At 36.2% G+C, this 26,882-nt stretch overlaps 1 protein-coding gene across 1 annotated transcript; it reads left to right on the top strand.

Annotated features, from left to right (window-relative positions):
- The first annotated feature begins 177 nt into the window (after positions 1 to 177).
- Positions 178 to 26,625, top strand: LOC107917888 (succinate-semialdehyde dehydrogenase, mitochondrial). The gene is made up of 20 exons (XM_016847274.2): positions 178 to 466; positions 559 to 660; positions 740 to 839; positions 1,123 to 1,171; positions 1,603 to 1,690; positions 1,783 to 1,893; positions 2,998 to 3,060; positions 3,146 to 3,256; positions 4,142 to 4,207; positions 4,306 to 4,383; positions 4,478 to 4,555; positions 5,414 to 5,480; positions 5,957 to 6,042; positions 6,353 to 6,385; positions 6,513 to 6,545; positions 12,618 to 12,718; positions 25,651 to 25,736; positions 25,972 to 26,078; positions 26,161 to 26,238; positions 26,364 to 26,625. The coding sequence occupies exons 1-20, from the start codon at positions 383 to 385 to the stop codon at positions 26,400 to 26,402; spliced, it is 1,560 nt and encodes a 519-aa protein (XP_016702763.1). The 5' UTR covers positions 178 to 382; the 3' UTR covers positions 26,403 to 26,625.
- Positions 26,626 to 26,882: the final 257 nt, after the last annotated feature.

Raw genomic sequence — 26,882 nt, 5'->3', positions numbered from 1 at the left:
ATGAAAATTTATGAGTATCCTTTTAATATTATTCGAATGTGTAACAAGAAAATATTAGTGACTAGTACAGGTTTAATCATGGATAGTTGTAATTAACTAAATAGATAAGTGATTAGTGATAAATAAATTTGGAAGATGGCATGTTTTTTCGTAATTTCCCAATAAAAGAGGTAGTCAAAGTTGAAACGTAATAAAATAACAGAACAGAAGCAAAGCAGGAATGAATTGAATCTATTTTTGATGAGTGAAGATATTGGAAGCGAGGGGGAAAGAACCAAACATCTGGCTTTTTAACTCAAGAGTGTGGCAAAGAGACAGAGACAGATCATTATACTACTACCCAAAGCAAGAAACGCTCTGAAACTGGAAGACAGCAGACGATATGAGGGTGCTACAAGTTTTGGCAGTTTCCAAGATTCTCACCTCACACTTGTCTCGCACGCACCGCCCCTCTGCCTCTCGTCAGGTCTTCTTTTCTTCACTTGGCTCTGTAAAATTCATATCCTCTTCTTCTTCTTCTTCTTCTTCTTCATTGTTTGATCCTTTTGTTTTCGTCAGATGAGTACTGCTGCTTCTTCGCTTAAAAAATCCCCCATATTTCGAACCCTGGGTCTAATAGGAGGGAAATGGATTGACGCTTATGATGCCAAAACTATTCAGGTTTCTTTATTTTCACAATATTCTCTTTTCTTTTGGTGTTTCCTTGTCTTACTTCACTTTGTTTTGGATGTCACGCCAGGTTAACAATCCATCCACTGGGGAAATTATAGCAGAGGTTCCCTTTATGGGCACTCTGGAGACCAATGATGCCATTTCTTCTGCGTCTGATGCTTTTAATTGTACGTCATAAACATTTCTAATCCCTCTCATTTCATGTTTTTTGCTTACACATTTGACTTTTCTGATTTTTGAAATGTTTGATTAAATAGCACGAAGCATGTTAAATTTTAGCTTAAATAGCAAAATGTATGTTATCGGCTGGGCCTAATTATGTTATGCATAGATGTTATTATGTAGCTATTGGATTGAGGTTGTTGTTGGTTGGTAGCTTTCATATGCTGAGTTCAAAGTTTAATTGGGATTGAAATCAAGTTTAACTGACGATCCTTATTATTTTCATAGCTTGGAGTAAACTCACTGCTGCTGAGAGGAGCAAATACCTTAGAAAATGGTATTATCCCTGTTCTATGGTCTCTTTATATGGTGTATGTGTATTGAAATCTGAAACGATGACCTATTTGAAAAGAACCATGTCTTTCTGCTCCATTTAACTTGAGGTATTTTGATAAACTATTATAGGTGAGGGCACTTAGAATTTGTGCACTTAGAATTTGAAGTATGTGTTTTTAACTATGAAAGATGTTTTCTTAGCGAAGTTTTGGAGTACAATCTCCTGCTTTTAGATAAAATGTTCTAGACTAGCAGGATATTTTGTTGCTTGGAACTTTGAATGCTTATCTTATTTGAATGGCTAGTACCCGGAATTTAGTGATTTGGTTAGACTTAGCTAGTCATTTTCTGCTTATGGCTTGCTTAATTAAATATAGATTGCTGGTTTTCAGATACCAACTAAACAGCTTTTCTTTCTCATGTATTTAACAGGTATGATCTTATAATGGCCCACAAGGAAGAGCTTGGGCAACTAATAACATTAGAGCAAGGAAAGCCTTTAAAAGAAGCCCTGGGTGAGGTAATCAAATTTAGTGTTATTAAATTGAGCTACTGGCTTTGACTGTTGGTCATTATCGTCTGTCAATTCTGATGCTAAGACTCACATTATAGGTTAACTATGGGGCCAGTTTTATTGAGTTCTTTGCAGAGGAAGCCAAGCGCATCTACGGAGATATAATTCCAGCTACTCTAGGTGATCGTCGTCTGTTTGTTCTAAAGCAGGTGAGGATAAATATGTCTTGTTTATGTCCTGTATAACTGCTACTCTGGCACTTGCACTTGATTTCTTCCAATATGTAAATTTTGATTACTCATACAATTTTTAATGAATTTCCCCTTATTATTTGATATTGTCTTCTAACAAAGAATCTGGTATGTTGACGATAATTGAAGGGGAAATTATTTTCACATGACTGTTAAGAGTGCTGCTGTACTTTGTACAATGTTGTATCTGTACAGGGAAAATATAAGTGATGCCCTTTTGTACTAGAAAAAAACTTTCATATAAGGAAAATGATAAGAAAAACATGAACTAAAGATGAGAGAAGTTGAATTACTTCCTCTATCCAAAACTTCCTGTATAAACATTTAATAGTTTGACTTCTTAAGTTTGGATTGCATTTTTGTGTCATATGGGAATTTTTGATGATCCTTTTGGGGGAATCACCTCATGCATTTAAAATTCATAAATCAGTGAAGTATCTGCCGTCCGAGACTGCTGATCCTGTTTTTTCAATCACTCTCAACAATTAGAAGGATGGCTTAATACTTTTAGCTCATGTGCGTTCATCAGAACCCAAATGCCACTTCCAAACCATGGGGTGGTGTATTGATTCTGCCCAAACAACAAGGGAAGAGCACCTTACCCTCATGATAGTCATGTATGAAATAGGCTTTTGTTCAAAATGCTAGCTAACACCCTGTAGAGGCAAGCATTATGAATAAACTAGAGTATCTCATTAATCAACTTTCTGATCATACGCATGACGTAATCATCTTATTTATACAAGACCCTCTGGTATCTAAAAGTTTGAGGGTTTAAGGAGTTATTCTCAGCAAAATAAACTCGATAGGTACATACAGGGGGAATTAACAGATGAGGATGACTTTCCTGCCTTTTTAGTGACTGTCCTCCCAACTGTTGATGTTATTAAGCTATCTTATTGCGCCAATGCACTAGAAACCAGTTATATAGAGTTATTTTTGGTGACTAGGGTTTATTCAAAGCTGTTGTATATTTTTCGTGCCAAGTGCTGAAAGGTAGTTCGAGATTTCTTGTATTTTTACTTTCATGCAGTATTGACTCTCTTCATTTCTTTTTGGCAGCCTGTTGGTGTTGTTGGTGCAATTACACCTTGGAACTTTCCCTTGGCAATGATCACCAGAAAGGTGTGTGTTATATATAGAAATTTCGGTCATATTATTTTCTCAGGCGGCTAAAGAGCTAAAAGGTTCCTTCTCATGGCTGGATCAGGTCAGCCCTGCCCTTGCATGTGGCTGTACAGTGGTTGTAAAACCTTCCGAACTTACTCCACTCACAGCTTTAGCAACAGCTGAACTTGCCCTTCAAGCAGGAATTCCACCGGTAGTTCTATATGCATTTTGTACTTTTACAAGGCTTTGTCATTCATCAAGTTATATGTTGTTGGGTAGCATGTAATCATAATTGAAAGCTTGTTTAGAAATGGTAATTTAATGCTTGTTCAAGAAACCAATTGTGATCATTAAGTAATGACTGAAATATCTTAGGTCCATTTGCAAACTAGAGATTTATTTGCATAGATAGTCACATACAATATACTTGCATGAATACACATGCACATATATAATGTGTGTGAATGTGTATATGTCCAATGTTTCATCATATAATAATAACATTTCTAAAGCTAGGTTCTGACTTTTCATATCTCATATGATAATAACTACTGGAGCTTTGAGACTAATCTATGTGATATCGGACAGACAGACAGCTGACTATTCACCAAAGGACTAACAGAATGTATCATAATTTGGTGTGCAAGTTGGGCATGTGTAATATCTATGCACCAACATGAGATGCACCAGCTTGAGGGGGAGTGTTGAATAATTAACAAATTAAGCAGATTTTTAGAGATTAGACAAGCAGATTTTTAGCTAATTAAATATTTAGTTTCCTTTTTTTTTTCTTATTGTATGTGTTTAAATAGGTTGTAAATTCTTCTCTAATGATATGAAAAAGTGAGAAAATTTCACTGATCTTTCTTCTTTTCCTCTGCCCATTTAATTTCTAACAGTGAGTAACAATTATGTTGCTAATTATGGTCAAAATTCCTGTAGCATGAAACAACATATACTAGTCTTTGAATACATACTCTTGTTAATCATGCTTTATATTCCATTGTAACTTTTGGTGTTCCAGGGCAATATCCTTGGTTATTCGTTCATGTTGCTTCATTTGTTTCATATTAGATTTTACCTTTCAATCTTGTAGGGTGTTATAAATGTGGTTATGGGGAATGCTACTAAAATTGGTGATGCTTTACTTGCAAGTACACAGGTCTTCTACCCTTAACTTGAAACTGATTCCTTTCTAGAAATTAATGGATGTATAAATTAAAGAACGTTAAATATTCCTGCTTCTTATTACTTATCCAGGTAAGAAAAATCACATTTACAGGCTCAACTGCAGTCGGGAAGAAGTTAATGGCTGGTGCCGCTGAGACTGTCAAAAGGGTATGGTTATCCTATGAAATGGATATGTACACCAAATCAGTGTAGTTTTGAAAATTATCCTGCAGTTGACTGTCTATATTCTGAACTTTTCTAGGTATCACTTGAACTCGGTGGTAATGCCCCCTGCATTGTATTTGATGATGCAGACCTGGATGTGGCAGTTAAAGGAACAGTAAGTTTACTCAATAGAATAGCTTTGATATATATTGACATCAATAGCATTCTCATCCTAGATATTCCTGAGTTCCACTTGTAATTGGTTGTGTGGCTGCTGCCATTCTGGATAGCGATAGTAGTAACATGATTTTGTACCATCGCTTTATGTCAAGTTTCAAGCATATGATTTGTGTTTCTCATTGTACTTAAAAAAGTTCCTTGACATCTATTTGTTTCCTTTTTACTTTTCCAACTTCCTCTCCATATCGATTGTCTTGTGTTTCATAGCTTACACCTTTTCTTCTTCCTCCTCTTCCAGCCTGAGCAAGAGGAATTTGGTTAGCTATAGGATCATATTTTTAGTTTCCTAATTCTCAGGGTTGTTCTTGAATCTGTCATTGCAGTATTGGTCCATGTAGTGGTGGAAAAAACCGCACCTGAATCCAAAAACCACTTGAATTCAGCCTGGTTCAAGTTGGATTGACCAAAAGATCTATGAATTAATATGAAAAATTATAAGAGCTAAAAGTGCCCAAGCCCGATAAGGGTTCAAAGCTTAAATGATTCGAAGCTGAAATGACATGAGCTGAAACAATCTGAAACAGAAACCCGAAATCAACCTGGAATCTAAAGCTGACCTGACCAGGATCCTTTATTTCCCAAAGTCATAATCTGAGAAGATTGCAACTGAAAGAAACACTGACACTCAGGCTGGTTAAAAGCTAACAAGACTTGTTCAGTTTTCATGATGCATGAAAATTAACTGTAAATATGCATTCTACTATCCTGTCCAGTAGTACCTTTCATTTGATTCTTAACTTGAGTATGCACTCTTATCTTTGTTGCCTCATTTACAATACCATGCAATTTGCAGCTTGCAGCAAAATTTCGTAACAGTGGACAGACTTGTGTCTGTGCGAACAGAGTAATTGTGCAAGAAGGTATGGATGTAAATGTATTCTGATGGAAATCTGTAAGCAATTTCCTTTTTTTTTTATGTTTCCCCATATTGAGAGACTTTGGGTGCCTTTGGATCTAGAAAATATTTGCTGTTGTCATGTCTGAGGATTTTTTTTCTAATTTCTATTTATTAGCCAAATGAAAATTTAGTAATTTTTTTTCTACAGAATAAAAATGATAAAAGTACATTTAGTATCAAGAATTTATATTTTAAAAAAATGACTAATAAATATAGCTTCTGTTAACATTTCAATTAAAATATATATAGTGGAATACTTATTATTATACTTATTATTTCCTTTTGAAAACAAACAAATAACATTGTTTCCTTTTGTACTTCTGATATGTGAGCAGTTGAGTTGTAAACCCACAGGCCAGTATTTTCCTTAATTATACAAGGATATTTCTAAAACAAGAAGATATAGTTGCTTTAATTTTTATTTACCTTTTGTTTCAGGTATTTATGAGAAGTTTGCAGAGGCTTTTTCAAAAGCTGTCCAGAATCTGCAAGTTGGAGATGGCTTCACTGAAGGGGTGGTCCAGGTAGTTAGCCTAAGCCATGCATTTGTGGTTCATATATTAATTGTTGTTGCCAAATTGGTCTTTACATTTATACGTGGTGAGCCTATGCATTTTATGTTTCTCAGTCTTTAGTTTATAAGGATAATATTTTATGGAAAATTGTATTGAACTTTTTTCTCGAGGTATTGTAAACAAATCATAAGATTTGTAAAGATATGCAGTTATGTTGGTAATAATGCTAAGTTGCTCGGAGCTTTTTCTTTTAATTAAGTCTAACAAGTGAATTTAGCTTAAAGATAATAATTTTGTTTTACTATACTTACCTATGTAGGGTCCACTAATTAATGAAGCTGCAGTGCAAAAGGTTACTTTGCTTCCTTTTCCAGTTTTTATCAATTAACTTATCTATGATTCTTTTATTTTTAGTGGATTTCTTATGATCTTTTAGCTTTGGATCTTTTAGCTTTGGATTTTTCTTTTCTTTTTCACAGGTTGAGACATTCATTCAAGATGCGATGTCAAAGGTTTGAATTTTTACCTGTCCTGTCTAACTCTGACTGCCAGTTATTTTATGTTATGTTTGGGAACATGAATTTGAAGATATGGATTTGGATTTCATTTGCTCTATAAATTGTGAAAAATATATGCTTATATCATATGTAAATTAGTTGAGGTTCAGCATGATTATAAATTTGAAAGGTCTAAAAACATGAATTTCAAATTCTTAAATTTGTATAGGGATTCCAAATTCGCTACTCAATAGGCATCCTACACATCCATGAACTTTAATAATAATCATGAATTTTGCACTTGTGTGTTTGTCAAACAAGTTATACTATTTTTCAAAACCAAGTTCCCAAAAACCACCTTAGAGAAGCTACAGACTGTATTGCATGTTCTAATTCTTTGATAGAATTGTTAGGTTATATATATATAATATTCTATATTTGCATTAACTAAGAATGTGTATTTTAACCACTTTAATCAGACGAATGTTAAAGCTGGAAAATGGTACATGGGTACTGGGTAGGTGCTAGATGATGTATGAGTTGATTAATTTGTTCATTAAGGGCATTAGGTGCTAGATGATGTATGAGTTGATTAATTTGTTCATTAATGGCATTCTTTATGGTAAATTTAATTAAAATTTAAATATTTTCAAAATCACAGTTTAAAAAAAAAAAAAAAATCTAGATGCATTTTTGTGCTCAGTAAAGTCTTGTCTGATTGGCGTAAGACTAGTTTGTAGCATTTAGCCATCAATTTTCTTTATGCTTATTAGTTCCCTTTTAATTCATAGTTATAGTTTTTCGTGCTCATTTTCATTACACTTGTTTTCTTCTTAATTAGTTTTTTTATATATGTGTATTCTTAATCAGTACTTACATAGTTTAATCTCTTAACTTATTGCTGCAACATGTTAGGAATTAAGATTAGACATGAAACATCTAGAAAAATACCAATTAAAACTATAGCAATTGATTGCCTATGGCTTTCACAGGGTTAAGTTTGGTATAATTTATTTTATTAGTTATCCTTTTTTACACAGTTAAATATATTTTCAGTTTTAACTTTTAAAAGCATAAGATGATAATTTTTTATATTTGATTATTTTTGTACAAATTGTTTTAAAGTTTCCAAAGAAAGTCTTTAATTAAAAAGAAGAGTAAATAAAGAAGAAAAAACAAAAATAAGAGAAGAATATAATGCTTAAAAGATTATATACACAGATGTGATGGGTCTCTAAACTGTATTTATTAGAACTGGAGCAGTCTGATGACCTTTGACTTGGGTGGTTCTTGAATTGGAACATTTATGCAATTGATCCAAGGATGCTAACACTTGATTCTTTCATATTTTCAAAAGCAAAAAATATTCTTGTAAAGCTATTTCAACATTTAAAAGTGAAAGCAAACATACATTATAAAAAAAATGAAAAGTCAAATTTCTTTGTAAAGGGATTTGTTTTCTTTTCTAATCTTGTAAAATGGTAATGAACAATTTTTAGTTTATACAACTTCTAAAATTATTTAGATAATCTTTTTTTTTTTTTAATATTTTATATGAAATTGAGAGAAGAAGAGAATGAGAAGAAAGAGGGGCTGTTGCTGTGAGCTACTGTTTGGCCATAACAGCCAATAAAAAGATGGAGGAAGAGAGGGGAAAAAGAGAGGAAAAGGGAAATTGGTATTCTGAAAATTATTCAACTTAATTATACAACCTACTACATAACCTATTTATACAAATAGTCAAATATAAAAAGAAGAAAAGGCAAAGATTATACAACCTCTTTACATCCCAATTTTGTGATAATCGATCTGTGGAATCATGATACATTAAATCCTTAAAATTACTATCTCAACATTCCCCCTCAAGCTGGAGCATACCAGTCTGAATCTCATAGCTTGTTACATATGTACTCGATCCAAGGGTTCCTGAGAGCCTTAGTTAAAACACTTGTTAGCTGATCATTTGATTTAATAAAACTGGTAGCAATGCATCTAGACTCGATCTTTTGTCTCACAAAATGACAATCAATCTCTATGTGTTTTGGTCTCTCGCGAAACATTGGATTCGAGTTGTATTGAAGTGTTGCTTGATTTTCACATATTAACTTCATTGAGATTATAGTTTCCCGTTTCATTTCTTAAAGCAATTGTTTTAACCAAATTAGCTTTCTAGTAACTAAGGCCATTGCTCGATATTCTACCTCTACACTTGGTTGTGCCACAACATCTTCTTTCTTACCCTTCCATGATATTAGATTACCTCCAAAGAGAACACAATATCCTGAAGTGGACCGTCTATCTGAAGTAGATTCTGCCCAATCAACATCTGGATACAATTTGACCTTGTTTCTTACTCTTATGATATTGCCGCATCTCAGTGACTATCACACGGATTCTGAAGGAATTGACTAACCACACTCATTGCAAAGGAGATGTTTGGTTGAGTGATGGCTAGGTAATTAAGTTTCCTAACCAACCTTCGATATTGGCTAGAATCTTTTAGAGGCTTCCTTTAATTTGGAGCAAGCTTAATATTAGGATCTATAGGCGTTTCCATAGGTTTACAATCTAACATTGCTGTTCCCTCTAGAATATCCAAAGCATTTTTTCTCTAAGAGATAGTGATGGCTATTTTTGATTGAGCCACTTCAATGCCAAGAAAGTATTTCAACTTTCCCCAGTCTTTTGTCTGGAAATGATTGAGAAGGTGTTGCTTGAGGTGTGAAATGCTTTTATGATTATCTCTCCTGTAATAGCAATGTAATCCACATATACAACTAGATAGATGCACTTGTCGTGACTATTGTGACGATAGAAGACTGAATGGTCTACTTCACTTTCATTCGAAACTCTTGAATAACAACACTGAAGTGCTCGAACCAAGCCTTGGGAGGTTGTTTCAAGCCATAAAGAGATTTTCATAGTTGACACACTAACCTAGACTTCCCCTGAGCAACAATGAGCAACAAAACCTGATGGTTGCTCCATATAGACTTCATTTAAATGGCCATGAAGAAATGCATTCTCAATATCAAATTGATAAAAATTCTAATAATTCATTGTAGCGAGAGAATTCAGTAATCGAACCGAAGCAATTTTAGCAATCAGAGAGACAATCTTTCTATAATTGAGACTAGGAATTAGTGTATACCTTCGTGCAACCAAACGGGTTTTTAGCCATTTTATCTTTCCATTAGAATAAATTTTAACTGTGTACACCCATTGACAAGTAATAATAGTTTTGTCTGGTGGTAAGGGAGCAAGATCCCAAGTATGATTAGCATGAAGGGTGTTAATCTCTTTCGCCATAGCTTGTTGCCATCCAATATTCGCCTTTGTTGCACTAGCAGTCTTAGCAATGGATACATTGGATAAAGATGAGGTGAAAGCATAATATGAGGGTGATAATTGATGACAACTCAAAAAATTGTAAATAGGATAAGGATTACGAAAAGAACATATACCTTTTTGAAGTTCTACTTGAGGCATGACCGAAGATGGAGAATATGGTAGTTGAGGAGATGAATCACTTGGATTACACACTTATTCAGTACTTGCAGGAGGATTATTAGGAGGATGTATAGTGGATTGTCTGGAGTAGACCTAAAGGGGGGTTTTGAAGGTGTAGTATTAAGAATGGTTGAAGATTGTTGCTTGGAAACTTGATATTGTAAATATTCATCATAATTTGGCCTCTTGAGCAATTGTAAGTGGAAGAAGTCCATCTCCTTAAACCTAGGCTAAATGAACAATGGGCTGAATATTATGAGAAGGTTGGCCATGTAGAGCCCAACATGTATCATGTATGTGGCCACATTTTTTACAATACAATATTCATCATAATTTGGCCCCTTGAGCAATTCTAAGCAAAAGAAGTCCATCTCGTTGAACGTAGGCTAAATGAACAATGGGCTGAATATTATGAGAAGGTCGGCTATGTAGAGCTCAATATGTATCACGTATGTGGCCACTTTTTTCACAATACATACAATTAGGTCGAGATCCTCTTCCTCTTCAGTTATCTCCTCATTGGCCGGGTTTTGTATTGCTAGCACAGAGGATTCTGCCTCAACTTGGGTTTGGTTTGAGGAGATTCAGAGCAATAGAGCCGTCACATTGTCAAGGGTAGGAATGGTTGGGCTGGCAAGGATTTGGTCTTGAACTGAGGCTGCATCTTTTTGCAGTTTTATCAAAGCAAGTACCATAAAAAATTTGTTCCATTGCTGCTCCTGATCAATAACACTTTCAGAAAGCGTCGTGAGAACATTAAACTCATCCTATGAGGTTTCGACCTGACCCTAGTAGTTTGCCATATCCTACTAATTTTGTTGTAGATTAATGAGATTTTAGACAACTTTATAAATTTGTCGAATGCCACTAGTGTGCAGATTCTTAGCCTTAGCCCACACTTTGTAATAAGTTTTGCAAGACTGAAACAAAGTGAGTAGCTTTGGCTCAAGCGAATGCGATTTTGGCCCAGGTATCTTTATTCTTTTCATCAATTTGATCAACATCTTCTAAGTGATCCTTGAAACCTTGTCCTGTAAACCAAAGTTCAACTGAAGCCGCCCATGAAATATAATTATTGCCACCTTGAAGTTTGACAATAGTAATTGCTAGAGAACTAGAAATTGAAGAGAACAAAGGTTTAACTTGATGGATCCATTGTGGTCCAGAGAGGAGTGCATGTTGACGAAGATCCATGGCAATGAACGGTGGCTAGAAAGGGTCTCACACGCGCTCACGCACCGGCACGTGGGAGAAAGGCAAAAGCTTGCCACATGTCCGGTTTTCGGCGATGGGCTTTCAGCCGCAGGGTCGATTGAGGCTGGGCAAAAGGGGTGGTGAGAATTGGTAGGCTTTGATGCCATGTGAAATTGAGAGAAGAAGAAGAGAATGAGAAGAAAGAAGAGGGGCTGCTACTTTGAGCTACTGTTTGGCTGTAACAGCTGTGAAAAAGATGGAGAAAAAAGAAGGAAAATAGATAGGAAAAGGGAAATTTATACTCTTAAAATTATTCAACTTAATTGTACAACCTAATCCAAAACCTATTTATACTAATAGTCAAATATATAATGAAGAAAAGGTAAAGATTACATAGCCTATTTATCTTAATTTTGTGCTAATCAATCCCTAGAATCACGATACATTAATCCTTAAGATTACTATCACAACATTTTAAAATATTTTTATGAATCCAACATTGACTTGAATGAATCAGTGGTTGAACCATCAGATCTAATATCCAAAACATGGAATAAGTCATTGTCTTGTATGGTTCAAATAACTGTGCTTGATCATTTATTCACTATAATGATGGATAACTCAAAGTATTCAGTTAAGTAAATAAATTTGAGGAGGAAAATAGCAGAAGTTACCAAAATTTTCCTATTTTTTGGTTGAAATTGGTTCAGGTCTCTAAAGGTTTCTAAATTTCACTATTTTTCAAGTTTTATTTCCTTCCCTTCGGTTTTTCGGCCCAAAACCCATATGATTAAAATCCCATGCTCCTAAAAACCCTAGATTAAGAATCAAAATATGTTAGATAATACACCGTGGAATTTAGATCAGCTTAATGTTAAAGGTTTTTGTTGCCTTAATATGAATGCAATGAAACTTCAGGAAAAACATTCTTATGTGTCTCATGCTCATTCTTATATTTTTGTTGCTTACTGCTTTGGAATGTATGTTACAGCAGTCTGCTACTAGTTGTCATAGTATCCTACTCTGGATTTACTGATCAGATGTTGAATAATATGCATGTGACAAGGGGTTGAGATATGACTTTTGTATTATTAGGAGTTGCAATTCTTTCAGATCACGCCAAAATCATCTCATTGTAGCTAGGAATGGTGACGCATCTGTATTTGCAAACATTTAACTACCTGATGCTGCATATTTAGTTTTAATATTTGATTAAATAAGCATGAACTCTAGTGTCTCCTCAGTTCTGCCCCTACCACTCCTTCCCTCTTTTGGTAAATGTTGCTATGTTTTATCACTGCCTGTGAGGCGCTGTGACTGCCAAGAGAATATTTTTCTGTTAATACTTAATTTATCTCATCTTTGATAATTATTTTTTGAAAGGGAGCAAAAGTCCTTCTTGGTGGTAAAAGACATAGCCTTGGAATGACTTTCTATGAGCCCACAATTGTTACTGATGTCAAGAGTGAGATGCTATTGGCTAGGTACGTCCTCAAAGACATGTTATTTCTTATTTGTTACTAAATATGACATGATTGTAGCTACTTTCATGCATTATGCTGGATAGTATTATATATGGTCTGACCTTAGCATAAATGCTTTGCCTAAGCCATACTATTAAATAATTTAAACAAATGTTTGGGGAAAATTATAATTTCCATGTTTTTGTTTTCTAAGATGGAAAAATCTTAAGAAGAATTTAAATGAGTTTATTGCTTCCTATAAGTGGAAATTAATGTTAAGTATAGCCATTTTATATGCCTTCAATCCAAATTAGAACAAGAAAAAATGTACTAAGTTACAAGCATACATATACACTTATGTACCTACATACCTTTTACCTTCAGCCTTGCACTTTTGGTTAAGAAATCAAAAACCCATGGATGATGCTTTTAATTTGTTTATCAATGAGCACTGTTCAAGGAGATTTTACTTTGAATTGTAGTATAGGCTTCTTTCTTCTTCATCGTTTCTTATTTATTTATAATGCCTTGGCTTCTTGTGGTTCATCTTCCTCTAGTAATATGCCTCATTGCCTTCTTTGGCAGCCTTAGTATTTTCTTTTTTCCTTTTTTTTTTTTGCTCTAAAGGAAATTGGAAGGAAAGGAAAGCGAAATTCTAGAAACCATTTTCTCAAGTTTGGTTGAAGTGAAAAAAGTTAAGGAGTTCCTTTTAAAGAAAATTCAAGGAATGTTTCCTAACAGCCTTTATTCTCTTTCCTTTCAAGATTGCTTTTCTTTTTAGAGGGTTGGGGGGGGGGGTTGTGGAGTTTTAGAGGTAATGGATTTGTCTTTATGCCTTGCTTCTACATTGCCAAAAGCTTTATGCTTGTCAAAATTTAGACAAAGTTCTAGTCTTGTGGGGTTCACAATTTACTCTATGGTGATTATTGAGACTTTGGCTTCGCTAACTCCCTTATTTAATGTGTTAGTTAAAAGATCTAATATAACATTTGGTAGCTAAATTTGACATTTTCCCTAATTTGGTACCCAAGGTTTTTTTTTTGTCCAATTTGATACTTGAACTTGGCACTTTTTCCTAATTTGGTACTTGAACTTATGCTATTTCCTAATTTGGTACCTAAGCTTTTCTATGAGGGGACAAAAATAGCTAATGTATGATCGATATGTGGCAGATGACATAGAAATTTAATGTAGGAATGATTGCGCTTTTTTGGAGTTTCTTCAGTTTCACTAAATAATATGCTCAAAGTTCACTCTTCATTGGGGTTGAGATTACTTTGACTATTATTGGTAGTTTAAGAGGGACCGCATGCTTAGAACTATGGCCTAGTCTTCACCAAGCCCTCAATTCCACAAAAATATCATCAATATAAAAGGAAATCTATGTTCAAATATTGTGCTTCAAGCTATGCTTAATGAATGGATATTGAAAAAAAAGTTTTAAAAACCAAAAATAAAAAAAATTGATTATGTTAAATTTTAAAAAAATAACTAAAATTAATTGAATATTTGGAATACAAAAAAGAAATTTCATGTCATCTATCACATATTGGTTATATAGTGATTATTTTTGTCACCTCATAAAATAAATTACATTGTTAATATATTGACGTAATTTGTATAATGTTTGAAAAATTTATGTACCAAATTAGACCAAAAAAAGTTTAGGAACCAAATTAGTGAAAATGTATCAAATCTAGGTACCAAATTAGGTAAATAAAAGCTTAGATACTAATTTAGGAAAAACTGTAAGTTCAAGTACTAAATGTTATATTAAGGCTTATCAAAACATAAACTTCTATTTAGTTGTGAGAAAGCTAACAAGTTCTTTTGCTTTCATTTTTTTTAAAGAAAGATTTCTAACTAGTAGCAATGTATTTCAACATGATTATTTTGTTAAGTAATTGGGTAATCGAGGTTTCCTCTTCTTTATCATATATTTACTAAATTGATACTTGTCACCTATTGTTCATGAATTCCTTGATAAAGAATGGATCGAGAAGAAGGTTTTACAGAGAAGAGAAGAGAAAATGGAGAGAATAGATAAGAATTTTCAACTGTTTTTTTTTTGCATAATCGTCCTTTCAGCCTAATAGGTGCTAAATAGGAAGTAATAACAGATCGAGTAACAACTTGCCTGCTGTCATAAATGTTGCCCTCAATCCGCACCATTCACTAAATGGTTAAAAGCATCCCAAAATGATACGTTTTAGACGGGCCTTCTATGTAGCGTTTTATTAATATAAAATCATTGACTGAAATTAATAGAAATTTGAAACTAAATTAAAATGTTGTAGACTACAACATGTTCCATAACAACTACTCCTCCTCGAACACTATCCTTGTCCTCAAGGATCAAATATTGGATACTCTCGGCAAAAATCATTGAAGTTCTCCCATTTAGAGTCCTTATAAAAAATATTGGCCCATTCTATGAGGATTTATGTTGTAGCTTGATTCCCTCTTTTGACCAAACGTCTGTCCAAAATCTTCATTGGTACTTTTGGAAGTTCTCCATCAGGTCCCACTAAAGGTAGCATAGGTGAGCTAGGAACATTACCAATGTATTTCTGTAGCTACGATACATGAAAGGTAGAATGGAGCCTTGATCTTGCTGGCAAGGTCAATTTGTAGACTACTTGTCCAACTCTAGCTTTTACAGGGTAGGGTCCATAGTATTTGGGTGACAATTTCTGGATCACCACCCTCCTTAGAGAATGTAGTTGATAGGGTTGCAACCTCAAATAGACAAGGTCCCCTATATTAAACTCTCTGTCACATCGCCTTTAGTTAGCAAACTGTTTCATACTTTCTTGAGCCTCTTTAAGTGGAACCTGAGCAACTGTCGAGCTTCCTCCCTTTGCTGCAAGCTTCTGTCCAGAATTTCCATTTGTTAAGTACCAGCCAAATAGGGTTGATGCAGTAGAGGTCCTTGGCCATAGAGTGCTTCATAAGGAGTGGTCTGTATAGCAAATTAGTCTGTGGTGTTGTACCACCATTTTGTTAGAGGGAGCCAACTAACCTACTCACTCGGCTTCTCACCTATCATGCACCTCATATAACCTTCCAAACACCTATTCAAAGCTTCTGTTTGACCATCTATCTGTGGATGGTATGCAGTGGACGATTGCAACTTGGTTCCTATCTGTTTGAATAGCTTCTACCAAAAGGTGCTAATAAATATCTTGTCTCGATCAAACACAATGGGCTCAGGAACTCCATGCAATTTGTAGACTTGAGTCAAGAACTCCTGGGCTACATGTACTGTATTGAAGGGCTGAAAGAGAGTTAAGAAGTCACCATACTTGGTTAATCTATCAACCACAACCAATATGGTGCTTTTTCCTTTAGAAGTTGGTAAGCCTTCAATAAAATCCGTACTAACAGCAGCCAAGCTCATTCAAGAATAGGGAGGGGTTGGAGAAGGCCAGGATATGCTGATAGGTCTGCCCTAGACCTTTGGCATATAGAACATTCTCTAACCCAATGCTTTACATCTTTAAATAACCCCTTCCAATATAGCAGGCTAGACAACCTATGCCTTTGTCAACCTATGCCTTTGTAACATGGACCCCAGAGTGATCACCTACTAGACCAGCATGGAAATAGTTAAAGAGATTCCTTTTGAGGTTAGGATTATTCCCTACCACAACCTTGCCCTTTCTCCTTAACACTACACCATCCTAAGTGTATTTTGAGTGTTTGTTTGGCTTGTACCTCCTAGACCAACTATTGTATTTTAGTGTCTAACAACCTTAAATCAACAATTTCAGTCGACAATTCAGACCAAAGGGTACTAGCTACGCATTGAAGCAACTGTCTTTCATCCTCATGTGGTCTCCTAGATAAGGCATCTTCCACGGTATTCAAGGTTCCCTTCCTATAAGAGATAGAATAGTCATAACCCAACATTTTTGCTACCCACTTATACTGGTAAGGTGTGATAGCCTGTCTATCAGATAAAAATCTAAGGTTTTGATGATCTGTTCTTATCAGAAAGTGTCTCCCAACAAGGTAAGAATGCCACTTTTTAACTGCTAGTAATACAATTAGCATTTCTTTTTCATAAATGGATAGAGCTTGGTGCCTATTGGTCTGCCTTTTTGATGTAACCCTGTCCCAATCCCATAGTCACATGCATCAATATCCACACAAAACTCCTCTTGAAAGTTTAGAAGTACTAACACTGGTGCTTAGCAAATTGCTTGCTTTAGTTGGTCAAAAGCTATTTGAACCTTTTCATTCCACTGCCACTTGACATCCTTTTTCAACAGTGCAGTTAAAGGTCTAGCCATAACCCCATAATGCTTGATAAATCTTCTGTAATACCCTAATAAATCAAGGAACCCTCTCAAGTCCTTGACAATTTGTGGTATAGGCCATTTCAGAACTCCCTCAACCTTGGATTCATCAATGGATAATGTGCCTTGCTAAATGATATGAAGTATTCTATTCGAGTTGTGCCAAAACTACATTTGCTCAACTTAGCAAATAGCTGGTTACTCCTTAATACCTATAAAACTTTTCTCACATTCTTCAGGTGCTCATCCTAACCTCTGGAGCATACAAGGATATCATCGAAGAACACTAATACTGATTTTCTGAGAAGTTTCTTGAATGTGTTCATCAAAGACTGAAAACTAGAGGGAGCATTGGTAACTAGACCTAAAGTCCAATCTAGAAAAATGTGTGGCTGCTCCAAGTTCAACTAAAAGCTCCTCAATGATGGGAATAAGGGATTGGTCCTTGATGGTGAGCTAGTTGAGCTGTCTGTAGTCTATGCACAACCTCCAGCTTCCATCCTTCCTTTTCACCATCACAATGCGTGAAGAAAAAGGGCTATTGCTATCCCTGATCACCCCAGCTTCTAGCATCTTTGAAGAAACTTAGAAAAAGATTATATTCATTCTGCTAATTAGTTTACACCTATAAAGAGAGGAATTCACACAAATAAGGAAAATAATCCCTAAAAAACAGTAACTTCCTAACAATCAGTGACTGAGATTAGTTTCTATTTATAAGGGAACTCCTAGTAATAAGGTAAGTTTTCTGTCCTTAATCTTAGGAATTCCTACACTCTCCCTCAAGCTGGAGTGTAGATGTTTATCAAACCCAGCTTGCCAATAAGTTCTTCAAACATGTTTCTGTTCAAACTTTTAGTTAATACGTCTGCAACTTGTTGTCTAGTAGGTAGGTAGGTGATGCACACTTCTCCTGAGTGTATTTTTTCTTTTATAAAGTGGCGATTTATTTCCACATGTTTGGTGTGATCATGATGCACAGGATTATGTGCTATGCTGACAGTTGCCTGATTGTCACAGTACATCTTCATAGGCCTGGTGTAAGGCACTTTTAGTTCCCCCATAAGTCTTTGTATCCAAACTCCTTCGCATATACCATGAGATAGTGCTTGATACTCTGCCTCTACACTGCTGCGTGCTACAACAAACTGTTTTTTGCTTCTCCACGTCACGAGGTTACCCCAAACATAACTACAATAGCCACTTGTAGAGCGTCTATCGTTAACAGAACCTGCCCAGTCTGCATCAGTGTAGACTTCCACATTCTGGTTGGCAGTTTTCTTGAAATGCAGGCCTTTACCAGGAGTCCCTTTCAGATACCTTAATATTTTATATGCAGCTTCCAGGTGCTTCTCCCTCGGGGCATGCATGTACTGACTAATAACACTTACACTGAAGGCTATGTCTGGACGGGTGTGAGATAGGTAGATGAGTCTTCCTACTAGTCGTTGATATCTTCCCCTGTCGATTTCTTCTCCATCCTCATCAGTTCCCAATTTAAGGTTAAATTTCATAGGAGTTTCGGCTGGTTTGCAGCCCATCAAACCAACTTCTGACAGTAAATCAAGAACATATTTCCTTTGGGAGATGGAAATACCTGTTTGGGACCTTGCTACCTCCATACCAAGAAAGTATTTAAGATTCCCCAAGTCTTTAAGCTCGAACTCTGTATCAAGGAATTCTTTCAACCTCACAATTTCGCTTGAGTCATCTCCTGTTAATATTATATCGTCCACATAAACGATGAGGATGCAGCATTTTCCCTTTTCTGAGTGCTTGTAGAACATGGTGTGGTCTGCCTGCTCTTGAATGTAATTTCTGCTGGTCATAGCTTTTGCAAATCGGCTGAACCACGCCCGTGGAGATTGTTTCAGCCCATATAAGGACTTCTTCAACTTACACACTTGGCCCTTGCTTTCTTCAAACTCGGGTGGAAAATCCATGTACACTTCCTCACTTAATTCTCCGTTGAGGAAAGCATTTTTTACATCCAATTGAGTCAAGTACCAATCAAAGTTGGCAGCAAGAGATAGGAGTCGAATGGTGTTTAGCGTGGCAATCGGTGCAAATGTCTCGTCGTAGTCAAGACCATAAGTTTGAGTAAAGCCCTTAGCCACAAGTCAAGCCTTGTATCGGTCAATATGGCCATCGGGTTTAAATTTCATAGTGAAGATCCATTTGCATCCTACTGTTTTTTTTCCCTTAGGTAGATCCGAGACTTCCCATGTTTCATTGTTTTTGAGGGCTTTCATTTCTTCCATCACAGTTGTCTCCACTCAGCTGATTCAAGAGCCTCTTCTATATTTTGTGGAGTTTTTACAGAATCAACATTAGTCACAAAAGCTTTGTAAGACTTAGATAAATTTCCATAGGATTCAAATCGAGAAATAGGGTGTTGAGTGCAGCTCCTTGTGCCCATGGATGGATGGTGACGGAGGTGAGACTTCTGTTTCAGAACAGTCCTCGGTTGGGGATGCAATTGGCATTGCTGTATTACTTTTAGGAGAACGATTCCGTCGAGAGTAAACCTATATTTCGGGAACATGTTTTTGCTGTTTTCCTTGATTAGGGGGCTGTTGTACTTCGGTGGTGGTATTGTTAGTGGGAATGATCGGGCTAATTTCTTGTTGCACAGGGGAAACAGTCTCTAAATCTGGGATTACCATAGCACCTTGGTTGTTAGGCTTGTTTGTGATAGTAGTTGTAGGATCATGAGGTATAATGAGGAGAGTATTAAGGGTCTCATCTTCATTGAAAGTCTCCCCCTGAAGATGAGATGCTGCAAAGTATGGTTCATTTTCAAAGAAGGGAACATCTCGAGAGACAAACATTTGGCGCAAGGTTGGTGAGTAACACTTATAGCCTTTTTGTGTAGGGGAATATCCAATGAAGATGCAGGTGTGGGCTCGAGGATCAAGTTTGGATTGATTTGGTTGATGGTTATGGACAAAAACTTTGCAACCGAATATTTTGGCTAGAAGATTAGGAACACGAAATAGAGGAAAGGACTTTAGAAGGGTATTTAGAGGTGTTTGGAAATTGAGGACCTTTGATGGCATTCGGTTTATGAGATAGCAGGCAGTGAGGATAGCCTCTCCCCACAAGTATTTTGGAACATTCATGGTGAACATTATGGCTCGAGCTACAGAAGGAGATGTCGATTTTTTCTCTCGGAGATCCCGTTTTGTTGAGGAGTGTCAGGACGAGCTTTGGTGTATGATGCCTTGGTCAGAAAGGTATGGGCTTAGGACAGAGTTAAAAGTATTCTCTCCCATTGTCAGTGTGGAGAGTATGTATGGTAGAGTTGAACTGGGTTCGAACCATTAAGTGAAAATTTTGGAATACTTTGGGTGCTTCAGATTTTTCTTTGAGGAGATAGACCCAACATACCCTAGTGTGATCATCAATGAATGTTATAAACCACCTAGCCCCTGTAATATTTTTCACTCGGCTGGCTCCCCATAGGTCACTGTGGATTAATGAAAATGGTTGGGACTGGATATATAGTTTTAATGGGTATGGCACACGGGTATGTTTGGATAATTGGCAAATTTCACACTTCAAGGAATTAATACTTTTATTTCGAAATAACAGCGGACGATGTTTCTTCAAATACAAAAAGTTTGGATGCCCTAACCTACGGTGCCATAACATAATCGTGTCCTCTTTTGAAGTGGATAGAGCCAATCCTCCTTGTGTGCTGTCTTTATTCCAAACATATAGTCCATCATCAACTTTAGCAGTGCCAATCATCCTCCCCGATTTCTGTTCCTGTATCACACAACCAATTGCAGAAAATTCAGTAAGAAGTTTTTCATCCTTAGTAAGTTTATTGATTGAAAGTAAATTGCAGGACAAGTTTGGGACATGTAGGACTTTATCGAGAGAAAAATTCTCTGTTATTTGTACTTCTACTCCAGCCACAGGTGAGTAAGAACCATCAGCTATGCGGATTCGGGACTTGTCAGGGGTGTAGGTGTGAAACAAAGTGGAGTTACCTGTCATGTGATCGGAGGCACCTGAATCGAGTATCCAAGAGGATTGATTATTTGATTCAATGGCAATATTGAGGGCAGTACCTTGGGTGGCTAGAGATCCATGAGCAGTGGAAGTACCAAGTATCTTATGGAGAGTCTCAAGTTGGGTTTTGGTTAGGCGAACATCAAGAACATCATCTGCAGCGGTGGAGGATAACAGGGCAGTCTTATTATCCTTTTGTTTTTTTTCAAGATAGCCATGGAGTTTGAAGCACTTTTCTTTTGTATAACCAACACGGTTGCAGTGGTTACACTATGGCCTGGTTGATCCAGAATCATTTCCAACACGTGGTTTTTGTGGCTGTGGACCTCTGGAGATGAGGGCAGAGGTCTCAGTAGACCGATTGCCAAGAGTTGTCACATGTTTAGGTTCCTTTGAGTCTCCCATCATGACAAGATGGCGCTTTTCTTCTCTTCTAACTTCTGCAAATGCTTCACCGATGGTTGGTAGAGGTGATCTGCCCAGAATTCAGCCATGGACCTCATCTAACTCACGGTTCAGTCCTGCTAGAAACTCATAAAGACGTTCATTGTTGAGGTGAGTCATAAACTTGGTGTGTTCTAAGCCTTTACCCCAATCTGCCTCATAGTACATATCCAGTTCCTGCCACAAAATTTTCAGATTGTTGTAGTACTGAGTTACTTCGAGTGTCCCTTGTCGGATATCCTTTAACTTAAGCTTGATCTCAAATACTTGGGAGGCGTTTCCAAGATCCGAGTAGTTTTCTTTGATTGCATCCCACGTCTTTTGCAGTTTTGAAAAAGAGATAGGTGCGGCTTATATGGCCTTCCATCGAATTAATTAGCCAAGCTATTACAATCGAGTTGTTGAGTTTCCAAGTGGCATAAGTCAGGTCAGCTATGGTTGGTCGTGGAATTTCTCCATTGATGTATCCTAATTTGCCATGACCACGAATCACCATAAGGACCGATTGAAACCATTGCAAGAAGTTCTTCCAATCTAGCCAATGATTGGTGATTATAAGGGAGGAATTAAGTTCACCTTGACTGATTCCCTGATTGACATTCTGAATTATTTGTGAAGTCTCAGTTTCAGACAGAGTTTCATTGAAGTCACCCATGGGAGGAGGACTAAACTGGAGGGATTTTTAGAAAGGGAGATTAGAGACGAATGAGCAGGATCGAATGAAACCTAAAGCTCTGATACCATGGAGAAACTTAGAAAAAGATTATATTCATTCTGCTAATTAGTTTACACCTATAAAGAGAGGAATTCACACAAACAAGGAAAACAATCCCTAAAAAACAGTAACTTCCTAAGAATCAGTGATTGAGATTAGTTTCTATTTACAAGGGAACTCCTAGTAATAAGGTAAGTTTTCTGTCCTTAATCTTAGGAATTCCAACAATCTCATTGACGAGCCTTTCAACTTTTGCTTTTTGAAGTGGAGGGTACCCATAAGGTCTTGCCTTTATAACCTAAGTTTCATCCACCAATGGAAATCCTATGACCATGTAATCTGTGAGGGGTTAGTTCATTTGGCATTTGGAAGACATCCTCAAACTCGAGTAACAGTTGTTCCAGTTCTTGACAATGTGATGAGGACATGGCAACTAATATTTGGCTATATGAGGTTAATAGCATGGGACTTGGTCCTTGTTCTATCATATTGTGACATTTAGACATCTGGGAACCTGACAGTAGCTGTAGACCCCTTGGTAGTATCCTTTGCAGATTGCATAAGTGCCCTTGATACTCAAATTGCATAGTGAGAGCACCAAAATTCCATACAACCTGAAAGTAACCATTGAATTCCAAGTACCAGATCACACCCCTTGACTGATAAAACCATGAAATCAGTTTCAAATTGATGCCCTTGAGACTCCCATAACACTAACTTACATACCTTGGGATCCTTTGAGAGCATGTATGGATGGAATGGGTGAAGTTGGTTCAGTGTCTTGATCCACTGTCTCTAATTGCTTAAGGCAGTCTTGAAAAACCTCTATTGGCTAAGTCTTAGCATCACATTCTGATTCCAAAGAAGTCTCTACCAAGGGTACAAATGGGACCTAATGCACTTATGACTTGGTGTATATTTGGAGGCACACCAGAAACATAGGCATTTTTTTTTTCCTTTCAACTCAGCTTGTGACAGTGACTTTGTAGGACTGAAATTTGTAGAGAGCTTTTCCAACATCCATTGGGGATTGAACAGAAGTAGAACTTTTAACACTCAAAGAAAAGAGGTTTAGTGGAACCTCCACCCCCGACCACATTATGCTTTTTGTATGTGCTAAACATAGTACTCTCGACCTGTCTAGCTATCTGGCACCCTTCCACCAACGTTTGAGGTTTGACAAGCCTTAAATACTGACCAATCTCACTTTTAAGATTACTTATGAAGATATTCAAAGCATATTTTTCAGGTAAGTGTAATTGATTGAGAAGACTTACAAATATATCATGGTACTGCTCAACAGTCCCTTTTTGTTTGTGAGACCAGTTTAGCCATCAGATCTAAAAATGTGTTGGATCCAAAATGCTCCTGTAAACCCCTAGCATATATGTCCCATGTCAATTGATGAAGCCCTTCCTGCCTTTGAGTGAAAAAGTGATGCTAGTTGAGTGCCTTCCCTTCCAGATGTAACATCACCACTCGTACTTTAGCATGGCCAGGTAATGATTTAGCTTCAAAAAACTGCTCCAGTTTTGACCACCATCTTCTAAAATCTTCCTTATCAAACTGAGGACAATCTAGCTTGACAACTTTGCCCGACATGTCCATGGTGCTGGCTCGAGAAGCCATACCCAAGTGTCCCAAATTTGAAACAGAGACATAAGTAGACTCTTTGGGACGGAACCCTGGTGGGGGCTCTCCCAAAACTCCCTTGCCCTTATCTGGTGGTGTTTGCCCAAGGGATTGTTCCAGTAAAGATTGGAGCTCAGATCAAACCCCACCTCTAACCTCAGGTTGCATCTCCTTGAAACGAGCATCGAGCTTGGCATCCAATTGAGAAAACTCTGCTTGCAGTTGGCTCTTTCCTTCTACAAACGTGTGGTAACTCCGACATTGGCCATGAAGATCGTGTGGCTCTGATACCTTAATAGAGAATGGATTGAGAAGAAGGTTTTACAGAGAAGAGAAAGAGAAGAGGAGAGAAAATGGAGAGAATAGATAAGAATTTTCCACTGTATTTTTGCATAACGGATCGAGTAACAACCTGGCAGCTGTAATAAATGCTGCCCTCAATCTGCACCGTTTCACTAAATGGTTAGAACACCCCAAAACGGTACATTTTAGACAGGCCGCCTATGCAGCGATTCATTAATACAAAATCATTAACTGAAATTAACAGAAATTTAAAACTAAATTAAAACATTGGAGACTGCAGCATTTTGTTACATAACATTCCGTCTCAGAAATCTAGCAAATAGAATGCCCTTGAGAGAGTTCCTTGAAATAACTAATGATACGAAAAGCTGCGGCAAGATAAATGGACTGGGAGCTGTCATAAACTGACTAATTAACAGGGACTGTAAATCTCCAATTTTTTTGCCTCATTTATTCAGAGGGTTAGATGAAGATAATTTAAACTCCATCTGCACCTTTTTTCTTGTAGGATTTGCTTGAAATAAGTAGTTTAGGGCTTCTTTTGTATTAGTTGATAGCCCAACATGGTCAAATTTCATTGGGCTTTTTCTGGTTTTAGTTTGCTGGAAAAACTGGGTTACAAGTGCTTAACCGTGTGCTAATTTTCAATAAACCACATCGTTTTTATCCTTTTGCTCCAAAAACTGCTAGTAACCACGATTTTTAAGGATTTGGATTGCAATACATTCTGTAGAATTCTTTTGAATAGAACTCTTTGGACACCTTTTTATTTTCTAGGATTATTTTGCAGATGTTGACTTCTTTTCTTAATGCTTGTTTTCTCTTATTGGGATGACCAAACCAAGCACTCTTTCCTTGGGCCCTTTTAGGCGTTAGTTTGCTAGGAAACTTGGCCTAGAATTAGGCTTAAGCATGCATTAAATTTCAATGAAGTATAAATTATTCTCTCATCTTTTGTAGCAAAAACACCTGTCATAATAATTCTTTAGTAGTTGGAATGCAAGAGGATTTGTAGATTAATAGTGTTTTTTTTTTTGTTTATTTCGATTCTTTCCTTGTTTTTCCCACATTGGTTCTCAGGTTAATTACTTGTTAAGTTGAAGCATTGGGATAACCATAGTAATATATCCTTTGATAGTTGGTTAAAAGTATCTTCAATTCTCAGTATTTTACTGGGGATAATTGATTGGATTCTGCACAACAGTGCTGATTATTGGGGTATGCTCAACAATCCTGATGGAGTATATTAGGATCCCGAGTATAGCTTGTATTTGCATGAATGCTGTCATTATCCTTGCCAATTCTAACAAGTACATTTACTGCATTGTGGAAGTGGTGAAGTGTTTAAATTCAATTTGGTGCCTGAGTTACTATGCTTCATGTACATTGAAGGTTGAATATGCAGCTTTTTAAGATTAAATTAAATTTCATCATGTGTATGCTATGTCATGTTTGCCACTTCAACTTTGCTGCTATACTGTGTCACTGTATATATATGTCTAGTTTTTTGAGATGTGATTAAATTTGTATTACCTCAGCGAGGAAGTATTTGGACCAGTGGCACCTATTTTGCGATTCAAAACTGAGGAAGAAGCTATCCACATGGCAAACAACACCAAAGCAGGTTCATTTTTCAAGCTGTAGTTCTATCCTAATGAATAAACTGGTCAATTTTCTTTTTAAATTAGTTATTATCATTTCTTTTATTCAATTAGTGAGTCTTCATAACTATCTGCCAACCAAACCTAATCAATCAAATCTCAATAAAAAACTCTTTCAAAATTTATTATGTACCATCTCGTAGAATAATATTATACAGTTCAACTTATTAGAATACATACTTTATTGTGCGTATTCAGGGTTAGCTGCTTACATATTTACAAACAATGTTCAACGAACATGGCGTGTCTCAGAAGCTCTCGAATACGGACTTGTTGGTGTTAATGAAGGAATCATTTCAACTGAGGTGGGTCATATTTGCATCTATTAACCGATTAATATACACAACTGTTCTAGATATAAATTATTGTTTATTTGTTTCAATTCAGGTGGCACCATTTGGTGGTGTAAAACAGTCTGGTCTTGGACGAGAAGGTTCCAAGTACGGGATAGATGAATATCTTGACGTGAGTGCAATACCTTATATAACTCATCTTACTGCATATCTCTATACATAAACAAATATATTCTAAAAATTATTGTTGCTTGTAGGTAGCTTGCTATATAACTAATGCTCGATGTTAATGCACAGGTGAAATATGTATGCTTGGGAGATATGAACAGAAGTTGAAAAAGGGAAACAATGGCAGCCAACAGCTACTATTTTATAACTGTTAAATGTATGCTATGTTCTGTTCTGCTCACTGGAATTCTGGTTTATCTTTGTTTGATGGAGTTTTGAGTGTGCGGTCTGAGGCATTTTTGTACAAAATTTCTAAATAAATGCGAGCTGTCGAAGGCGTTTTTGTATAAATTTGTGTCTAAATAGATTGAAGAAACTGATAAGCGCTGAATCCTGGAGGAACTGTGTCAAAATTCCATTTTAAGAAACCCAAGCTTGTTCAAAATGTTGAGTATTCAAACGGTGTATATGAAATTTAGGATTGACTTGATTATATAAATTCCAAAATTTTAACATAACAATAAAAATGAGAATGAAGAAATTATAACTAAATAATTTTTTTTAAAAACAAATTCCTTAACTTTTTTTTAACCTATTTTGGAAATAAATGTTGAATTTATTATGATAAAGATAATTACAAGACTGATA

The sequence above is a fragment of the Gossypium hirsutum genome, chromosome A01 (genome assembly GCF_007990345.1).
Source record: "Gossypium hirsutum isolate 1008001.06 chromosome A01, Gossypium_hirsutum_v2.1, whole genome shotgun sequence".
Lineage (NCBI taxonomy): Eukaryota > Viridiplantae > Streptophyta > Magnoliopsida > Malvales > Malvaceae > Gossypium > Gossypium hirsutum.
The sequence above is the reverse complement of the archived record's forward strand: the minus strand, read 5'-3'. Positions and strand labels throughout refer to the sequence as shown.

Coding starts and splice junctions, on each gene's coding strand:
- LOC107917888 (XM_016847274.2), top strand. CDS start 383: ATGAGGGTGCTACAAGTTTTGGCAGTTTCCAAGATTCTCACCTCACAC. Junction 1,691..1,782: donor TAAAAGAAGCCCTGGGTGAG/GTAATCAAATTT, acceptor CTCACATTATAG/GTTAACTATGGGGCCAGTTT. Junction 1,894..2,997: donor GTCTGTTTGTTCTAAAGCAG/GTGAGGATAAAT, acceptor TCTTTTTGGCAG/CCTGTTGGTGTTGTTGGTGC.